General features: G+C 50.9%; 2 protein-coding genes across 2 annotated transcripts; both read left to right on the plus strand.

Moving 5' to 3' along the window:
* The first annotated feature begins 1114 nt into the window (after nucleotides 1-1114).
* Nucleotides 1115-4202, plus strand: LOC137271595 (ABC transporter F family member 4-like). The gene is made up of 6 exons (XM_067804038.1): nucleotides 1115-1203; nucleotides 1397-1685; nucleotides 1856-2629; nucleotides 2850-3078; nucleotides 3270-3850; nucleotides 3933-4202. Exons 1-6 carry the CDS (start codon nucleotides 1115-1117, stop codon nucleotides 4200-4202), a joined length of 2232 nt encoding a protein of 743 aa, XP_067660139.1.
* Nucleotides 4203-4207: 5 nt separating this feature from the next.
* Nucleotides 4208-8742, plus strand: LOC137271596 (filaggrin-2-like). Its single transcript, XM_067804039.1, has 9 exons — nucleotides 4208-4289; nucleotides 4490-5070; nucleotides 5153-5389; nucleotides 5560-5781; nucleotides 5876-6562; nucleotides 6645-6901; nucleotides 7202-7748; nucleotides 7831-8052; nucleotides 8185-8742. Exons 1-9 carry the CDS (start codon nucleotides 4208-4210, stop codon nucleotides 8740-8742), a joined length of 3393 nt encoding a protein of 1130 aa, XP_067660140.1.
* The last annotated feature ends 610 nt before the right edge of the window (nucleotides 8743-9352 follow it).

Consider the following 9352-nt stretch of genomic DNA (forward strand, 5'->3'; position numbering starts at 1 on the left):
CTGTCTGAAGGGAAGATCGACGGGCGGATTCCCCGTCTGTTTAGCCAAACCTCAGACCACAAGAATCGTTTTGCTATTGCACAACCTGTTCCCGGAAGTCATGAAATCAAGTGACCTCGCCTTGAACGCCTGTGCACGTGACACCTTTAAATTCCCCTGTCCAGCAACAGCGGGTGAAGTTGTTTGCCAGAAGAGAAACACATTAGTATATCCATGACTCTCTATGAAAAAGCTGCTGAAACGACCTTTAGAAATCTAACAGTGGATCTAAAACCTAGTACAAATGAGAAGAACAGACTAGACGACCATATCGTAACAACCTTCGACAGTCAGTCTAATCATTAGTAGAGTTCACTACAACAACAACAGAAGGTAAAAGACGTTACGTAGAATACGGATGTTCAGACATGTCATGACATTCGTGAGGACGGATCCCTAAGCTTTGACGACGAAACGGCATCCATTTCGACACTGGGCCTTTCACCATGGCAACTGCTTGTGCCTACTGCGGCGTCTTAACAGATAATATGCACGTCATGGTGGCCAGAAAATGGGTGGAAATCGAAGCGGAAACATTATGAGAGTGAAGAAGGTGGTGAGGACGAACAGCTCGATCCCTGTACAGAAAGGTGTGAGTGTTTGCCATAGGGAACGGAAATGAATGATATAGCAAGCAGCCAACGAGTGGCAAAATGTTGGTTTACATGGTAGTTGGAGTTGAGTGTGTGAGTCGGGTAAACATCGAGTAAATATCAAGAGGAAGCTGTACGGACAACAAGAAAGGTCAGAGGTGGAAGCTGTACGGACAACTTAAAGTAGGTCAGAGGTGGAAGGTATACGGACAACAAGAAAGGTCAGAGGTGGAAGTTGTACGAACAACTTAAAGAAGGTCAGAGGTGGAAGGCGTAGGTACGGACAACAAGACAGGTCAGAGGTGGAAGACGTACGGACAACAAGAAAGGTCAGAGGTGGAAGACGAACGGACAACAAGAAAGGTCAGAGGTGGAAGGCGTACGGACAACAAGAGAGGTCAGGGGTGGAAGCTGTACGGACAACTTAAAGGTCAGAGGTGGAAGGTATACGGACAACAAGGAAGGTCAGAGGTGTAAGGCGCATGAACAACAAGGAAGGACAGAGGTCAAAGCTGTACGGACAACAAGGAAGGTCAGAGGTGGAAGGTTTTACGGACAAGGAAGGTCAGAGGTGAAAGGCGTATGGACAACTTAAAGAAGGTCTGAGGTGGCAGGTGTACGGACAACAAGGAAGGTCAGAGGTGAAAGGCGCGTGGACAACAAGGAAGGACAGAGGTGGAAGCTGTACGGACAACAAGGAAGGTCAGAGGTGGAAGGTTTTACGGACAAGGGAGGACAGAGGTGAAAGGCGTATGAACAACAAGGAAGGACAGAGGTGGAAGCTGTACGGACAACAAGGAAGGTCAGAGGTGGAAGCTGTACGGACAACAAGGAAGGTCAGAGGTGGAAGGCGCACGGACAACAAGGAAGGACAGAGGTGAAAGGTGTACGGACAACAAGACAGGTCAGAGGTGGAAGACGTACGGACAACAAGAAAGGTCAGAGGTGGAAGACGAACGGACAACAAGAAAGGTCAGAGGTGGAAGGCGTACGGACAACAAGAGAGGTCAGGGGTGGAAGCTGTACGGACAACTTAAAGGTCAGAGGTGGAAGGTATACGGACAACAAGGAAGGTCAGAGGTGTAAGGCGCATGAACAACAAGGAAGGACAGAGGTCAAAGCTGTACGGACAACAAGGAAGGTCAGAGGTGGAAGGTTTTACGGACAAGGAAGGTCAGAGGTGAAAGGCGTATGGACAACTTAAAGAAGGTCTGAGGTGGCAGGTGTACGGACAACAAGGAAGGTCAGAGGTGAAAGGCGCGTGGACAACAAGGAAGGACAGAGGTGGAAGCTGTACGGACAACAAGGAAGGTCAGAGGTGGAAGGTTTTACGGACAAGGGAGGACAGAGGTGAAAGGCGTATGAACAACAAGGAAGGACAGAGGTGGAAGCTGTACGGACAACAAGGAAGGTCAGAGGTGGAAGCTGTACGGACAACAAGGAAGGTCAGAGGTGGAAGCTGTACGGACAACAAGGAAGGTCAGAGGTGGAAGGTGTACGGACAACAAGGAAGGGCAGAGGTGAAAGGTGTACGGACAACAAGGAAGGGCAGAGGTGAAAGGCGCACGGACAGCAAGGAAGGTCAGAGGTGGAAGCTGTACGGACAACAAGGAAGGTCAGAGGTGGAAGGTGTACGGACAACAAGGAAGGTCAGAGGTGGAAGGGGTGGAAGGTGTACGGACAACAAGGAAGGGCAGAGGTGGAAGGTGTACGGACAACAAGGAAGGACAGAGGTGGAAGCTGTACGGACAACAAGGAAGGACAGAGGTGGAAGGTGTACGGACAACAAGGAAGGGCAGAGGTGGAAGCTGTACGGACAACAAGGAAGGGCAGAGGTGGAAGGTGTACGGACAACAAGGAAGGACAGAGGTGGAAGCTGTACGGACAACTTAAAGGTCAGAGGTGGAAGGTATACGGACAACAAGGAAGGACAGAGGTGTAAGGCGCATGAACAACAAGGAAGGACAGAGGTCAAAGCTGTACGGACAACAAGGAAGGTCAGAGGTGGAAGGTTTTACGGACAACAAGGAAGGACAGAGGTGGAAGCTGTACGGACAACTTAAAGGTCAGAGGTGGAAGGTATACGGACAACAAGGAAGGACAGAGGTGTAAGGCGCATGAACAACAAGGAAGGACAGAGGTCAAAGCTGTACGGACAACAAGGAAGGTCAGAGGTGAAAGGCGTATGGACAACTTAAAGAAGGTCTGAGGTGGCAGGTGTACGGACAACAAGGAAGGTCAGAGGTGAAAGGCGCGTGGACAACAAGGAAGGACAGAGGTGGAAGCTGTACGGACAACAAGGAAGGTCAGAGGTGGAAGGTTTTACGGACAAGGGAGGACAGAGGTGAAAGGCGTATGAACAACAAGGAAGGACAGAGGTGGAAGCTGTACGGACAACAAGGAAGGTCAGAGGTGGAAGCTGTACGGACAACAAGGAAGGTCAGAGGTGGAAGGCGCACGGACAACAAGGAAGGACAGAGGTGAAAGGTGTACGGACAACAAGGAAGGGCAGAGGTGAAAGGCGCACGGACAGCAAGGAAGGTCAGAGGTGGAAGCTGTACGGACAACAAGGAAGGTCAGAGGTGGAAGGTTTTACGGACAAGGGAGGACAGAGGTGAAAGGCGTATGAACAACAAGGAAGGACAGAGGTGGAAGCTGTACGGACAACAAGGAAGGTCAGAGGTGGAAGCTGTACGGACAACAAGGAAGGTCAGAGGTGGAAGGCGCACGGACAACAAGGAAGGACAGAGGTGAAAGGTGTACGGACAACAAGGAAGGGCAGAGGTGAAAGGCGCACGGACAGCAAGGAAGGTCAGAGGTGGAAGCTGTACGGACAACAAGGAAGGGCAGAGGTGGAAGGTGTACGGACAACAAGGAAGGTCAGAGGTGGAAGGTGTACGGACAACAAGGAAGGGCAGAGGTGGAAGGTGTACGGACAACAAGGAAGGACAGAGGTGGAAGCTGTACGGACAACAAGGAAGGACAGAGGTGGAAGGTGTACGGACAACAAGGAAGGGCAGAGGTGGAAGCTGTACGGACAACAAGGAAGGGCAGAGGTGGAAGGTGTACGGACAACAAGGAAGGACAGAGGTGGAAGCTGTACGGACAACTTAAAGGTCAGAGGTGGAAGGTATACGGACAACAAGGAAGGACAGAGGTGTAAGGCGCATGAACAACAAGGAAGGACAGAGGTCAAAGCTGTACGGACAACAAGGAAGGTCAGAGGTGGAAGGTTTTACGGACAAGGAAGGTCAGAGGTGAAAGGCGTATGGACAACTTAAAGAAGGTCTGAGGTGGCAGGTGTACGGACAACAAGGAAGGTCAGAGGTGGAAGGCGCACGGACAACAAGGAAGGACAGAGGTGAAAGGTGTATGGACAACAAGACAGGTCAGAGGTGGAAGACGTACGGACAACAAGAAAGGTCAGAGGTGGAAGACGAACGGACAACAAGAAAGGTCAGAGGTGGAAGGCGTACGGACAACAAGAGAGGTCAGGGGTGGAAGCTGTACGGACAACTTAAAGGTCAGAGGTGGAAGGTATACGGACAACAAGGAAGGTCAGAGGTGTAAGGCGCATGAACAACAAGGAAGGACAGAGGTCAAAGCTGTACGGACAACAAGGAAGGTCAGAGGTGGAAGGTTTTACGGACAAGGAAGGTCAGAGGTGAAAGGCGTATGGACAACTTAAAGAAGGTCTGAGGTGGCAGGTGTACGGACAACAAGGAAGGTCAGAGGTGAAAGGCGCGTGGACAACAAGGAAGGACAGAGGTGGAAGCTGTACGGACAACAAGGAAGGTCAGAGGTGGAAGGTTTTACGGACAAGGGAGGACAGAGGTGAAAGGCGTATGAACAACAAGGAAGGACAGAGGTGGAAGCTGTACGGACAACAAGGAAGGTCAGAGGTGGAAGCTGTACGGACAACAAGGAAGGTCAGAGGTGGAAGGCGCACGGACAACAAGGAAGGACAGAGGTGAAAGGTGTACGGACAACAAGGAAGGGCAGAGGTGAAAGGCGCACGGACAGCAAGGAAGGTCAGAGGTGGAAGCTGTACGGACAACAAGGAAGGTCAGAGGTGGAAGGTGTACGGACAACAAGGAAGGTCAGAGGTGGAAGGTGTACGGACAACAAGGAAGGGCAGAGGTGGAAGCTGTACGGACAACAAGGAAGGACAGAGGTGGAAGCTGTACGGACAACAAGGAAGGACAGAGGTGGAAGGTGTACGGACAACAAGGAAGGGCAGAGGTGGAAGCTGTACGGACAACAAGGAAGGGCAGAGGTGGAAGGTGTACGGACAACAAGGAAGGACAGAGGTGGAAGCTGTACGGACAACTTAAAGGTCAGAGGTGGAAGGTATACGGACAACAAGGAAGGACAGAGGTGTAAGGCGCATGAACAACAAGGAAGGACAGAGGTCAAAGCTGTACGGACAACAAGGAAGGTCAGAGGTGGAAGGTTTTACGGACAAGGAAGGTCAGAGGTGAAAGGCGTATGGACAACTTAAAGAAGGTCTGAGGTGGCAGGTGTACGGACAACAAGGAAGGTCAGAGGTGGAAGGCGCACGGACAACAAGGAAGGACAGAGGTGAAAGGTGTACGGACAACAAGACAGGTCAGAGGTGGAAGACGTACGGACAACAAGAAAGGTCAGAGGTGGAAGACGAACGGACAACAAGAAAGGTCAGAGGTGGAAGGCGTACGGACAACAAGAGAGGTCAGGGGTGGAAGCTGTACGGACAACTTAAAGGTCAGAGGTGGAAGGTATACGGACAACAAGGAAGGTCAGAGGTGTAAGGCGCATGAACAACAAGGAAGGACAGAGGTCAAAGCTGTACGGACAACAAGGAAGGTCAGAGGTGGAAGGTTTTACGGACAAGGAAGGTCAGAGGTGAAAGGCGTATGGACAACTTAAAGAAGGTCTGAGGTGGCAGGTGTACGGACAACAAGGAAGGTCAGAGGTGAAAGGCGCGTGGACAACAAGGAAGGACAGAGGTGGAAGCTGTACGGACAACAAGGAAGGTCAGAGGTGGAAGGTTTTACGGACAAGGGAGGACAGAGGTGAAAGGCGTATGAACAACAAGGAAGGACAGAGGTGGAAGCTGTACGGACAACAAGGAAGGTCAGAGGTGGAAGCTGTACGGACAACAAGGAAGGTCAGAGGTGGAAGGCGCACGGACAACAAGGAAGGACAGAGGTGAAAGGTGTACGGACAACAAGGAAGGGCAGAGGTGAAAGGCGCACGGACAGCAAGGAAGGTCAGAGGTGGAAGCTGTACGGACAACAAGGAAGGTCAGAGGTGGAAGGTGTACGGACAACAAGGAAGGTCAGAGGTGGAAGGTGTACGGACAACAAGGAAGGGCAGAGGTGGAAGCTGTACGGACAACAAGGAAGGTCAGAGGTGGAAGCTGTACGGACAACAAGGAAGGTCAGAGGTGGAAGGCGCACGGACAACAAGGAAGGACAGAGGTGAAAGGTGTACGGACAACAAGGAAGGGCAGAGGTGAAAGGCGCACGGACAGCAAGGAAGGTCAGAGGTGGAAGCTGTACGGACAACAAGGAAGGTCAGAGGTGGAAGGTGTACGGACAACAAGGAAGGTCAGAGGTGGAAGGTGTACGGACAACAAGGAAGGGCAGAGGTGGAAGGTGTACGGACAACAAGGAAGGACAGAGGTGGAAGCTGTACGGACAACAAGGAAGGACAGAGGTGGAAGGTGTACGGACAACAAGGAAGGGCAGAGGTGGAAGCTGTACGGACAACAAGGAAGGGCAGAGGTGGAAGGTGTACGGACAACAAGGAAGGACAGAGGTGGAAGCTGTACGGACAACTTAAAGGTCAGAGGTGGAAGGTATACGGACAACAAGGAAGGACAGAGGTGTAAGGCGCATGAACAACAAGGAAGGACAGAGGTCAAAGCTGTACGGACAACAAGGAAGGTCAGAGGTGGAAGGTTTTACGGACAAGGAAGGTCAGAGGTGAAAGGCGTATGGACAACTTAAAGAAGGTCTGAGGTGGAAGGTGTACGGACAACAAGGAAGGTCAGAGGTGGAAGGCGCACGGACAACAAGGAAGGACAGAGGTGAAAGGTGTACGGACAACAAGACAGGTCAGAGGTGGAAGACGTACGGACAACAAGAAAGGTCAGAGGTGGAAGACGAACGGACAACAAGAAAGGTCAGAGGTGGAAGGCGTACGGACAACAAGAGAGGTCAGGGGTGGAAGCTGTACGGACAACTTAAAGGTCAGAGGTGGAAGGTATACGGACAACAAGGAAGGTCAGAGGTGTAAGGCGCATGAACAACAAGGAAGGACAGAGGTCAAAGCTGTACGGACAACAAGGAAGGTCAGAGGTGGAAGGTTTTACGGACAAGGAAGGTCAGAGGTGAAAGGCGTATGGACAACTTAAAGAAGGTCTGAGGTGGCAGGTGTACGGACAACAAGGAAGGTCAGAGGTGAAAGGCGCGTGGACAACAAGGAAGGACAGAGGTGGAAGCTGTACGGACAACAAGGAAGGTCAGAGGTGGAAGGTTTTACGGACAAGGGAGGACAGAGGTGAAAGGCGTATGAACAACAAGGAAGGACAGAGGTGGAAGCTGTACGGACAACAAGGAAGGTCAGAGGTGGAAGGCGCACGGACAACAAGGAAGGACAGAGGTGAAAGGTGTACGGACAACAAGGAAGGGCAGAGGTGAAAGGCGCACGGACAGCAAGGAAGGTCAGAGGTGGAAGCTGTACGGACAACAAGGAAGGTCAGAGGTGGAAGGTGTACGGACAACAAGGAAGGTCAGAGGTGGAAGGTGTACGGACAACAAGGAAGGGCAGAGGTGGAAGGTGTACGGACAACAAGGAAGGACAGAGGTGGAAGCTGTACGGACAACAAGGAAGGACAGAGGTGGAAGGTGTACGGACAACAAGGAAGGGCAGAGGTGGAAGCTGTACGGACAACAAGGAAGGGCAGAGGTGGAAGGTGTACGGACAACAAGGAAGGACAGAGGTGGAAGCTGTACGGACAACTTAAAGGTCAGAGGTGGAAGGTATACGGACAACAAGGAAGGACAGAGGTGTAAGGCGCATGAACAACGAGGAAGGACAGAGGTCAAAGCTGTACGGACAACAAGGAAGGTCAGAGGTGGAAGGTTTTACGGACAAGGAAGGTCAGAGGTGAAAGGCGTATGGACAACTTAAAGAAGGTCTGAGGTGGCAGGTGTACGGACAACAAGGAAGGTCAGAGGTGAAAGGCGCGTGGACAACAAGGAAGGACAGAGGTGGAAGCTGTACGGACAACAAGGAAGGTCAGAGGTGGAAGGTTTTACGGACAAGGGAGGACAGAGGTGAAAGGCGTATGAACAACAAGGAAGGACAGAGGTGGAAGCTGTACGGACAACAAGGAAGGTCAGAGGTGGAAGCTGTACGGACAACAAGGAAGGTCAGAGGTGGAAGGCGCACGGACAACAAGGAAGGACAGAGGTGAAAGGTGTACGGACAACAAGGAAGGGCAGAGGTGAAAGGCGCACGGACAGCAAGGAAGGTCAGAGGTGGAAGCTGTACGGACAACAAGGAAGGTCAGAGGTGGAAGGTGTACGGACAACAAGGAAGGTCAGAGGTGGAAGGTGTACGGACAACAAGGAAGGGCAGAGGTGGAAGGTGTACGGACAACAAGGAAGGACAGAGGTGGAAGCTGTACGGACAACAAGGAAGGACAGAGGTGGAAGGTGTACGGACAACAAGGAAGGGCAGAGGTGGAAGCTGTACGGACAACAAGGAAGGGCAGAGGTGGAAGGTGTACGGACAACAAGGAAGGACAGAGGTGGAAGGCGCACGGACAACAAGGAAGGACAGAGGTGGAAGGCGCACGGACAACAAGGAAGGACAGAGGTGGAAGGTGCACGGACAACAAGGAAGGACAGAGGTGGAAGGCGCACGGACAACAAGGAAGGACAGAGGTGGAAGGTGTACGGACAACAAGAAAGGACAGAATGGAAGCTGTACGGACAACAAGGAAGGACAGAGGTGGAAGGTGCGCGGACAACGAGGAAGGTCAGAGGTGGAAACAGATATTGGAAAGTGTTTTATCCATCAACGTCAACAGCGTCTGCAGACTGTGGAGACTGCTTGATAGTAACTGTTACTACGTATTATTATGGAAAAGATTCAGGATTTTATTACAGTATTAGGGGCCTCCAGGCAGTACATGTTTGGCCTCAGAATGAATACAAGGAAACAGTACTAATACAATATGAATTGTGAAAATGAATGCGTGTATGATATATGTATCTAGGTGTTCATTAAGACTGAATTTAAACAATTTGTAGATACATTTTTTAAAATCCTTTCACGTTTTCAAACAGCTTTATGCAGCGTAGGGAAAATGATATATTTTATGAACGCTTTAGTCACTCTTTTTCCAAGTTAATCGTTGGGTTTATATGCTGTTGCGTTGTGCCGTAGACGCTAGACTACATAAAGTAAAATTTCATGGAAATATAAGGGCGTTGCCTAGTGATGAAAGTAAGCGATCGTTCGTCACACCAAAGACACGGATTCAGTCCCTTACCTGGGTACAATGCGAGAAGCCCATTGACGGTGTTCCCCGCCGTGATAATGCAGGAGATTGTTAATAGCGGCGTAAAACAGTACCCATTCACTCGTTGAATTACACCATGTTGTTTGTACATTAAAAGTCTACAATTTTTTAAGGTAAGACTGAGGGGTCAGCAATAATGGAG

This window comes from Haliotis asinina, chromosome 2, assembly GCF_037392515.1.
Source record: "Haliotis asinina isolate JCU_RB_2024 chromosome 2, JCU_Hal_asi_v2, whole genome shotgun sequence".
NCBI lineage: Eukaryota > Metazoa > Mollusca > Gastropoda > Lepetellida > Haliotidae > Haliotis > Haliotis asinina.

Coding starts and splice junctions, on each gene's coding strand:
- LOC137271595 (XM_067804038.1), top strand. CDS start 1,115: ATGAACAACAAGGAAGGACAGAGGTCAAAGCTGTACGGACAACAAGGA. Junction 1,204..1,396: donor ACGGACAAGGAAGGTCAGAG/GTGAAAGGCGTA, acceptor ATGAACAACAAG/GAAGGACAGAGGTGGAAGCT. Junction 1,686..1,855: donor TTAAAGGTCAGAGGTGGAAG/GTATACGGACAA, acceptor CTGAGGTGGCAG/GTGTACGGACAACAAGGAAG.
- LOC137271596 (XM_067804039.1), top strand. CDS start 4,208: ATGAACAACAAGGAAGGACAGAGGTCAAAGCTGTACGGACAACAAGGA. Junction 6,563..6,644: donor CTGTACGGACAACAAGGAAG/GTCAGAGGTGGA, acceptor CTGAGGTGGAAG/GTGTACGGACAACAAGGAAG. Junction 7,749..7,830: donor CTGTACGGACAACAAGGAAG/GTCAGAGGTGGA, acceptor CTGAGGTGGCAG/GTGTACGGACAACAAGGAAG.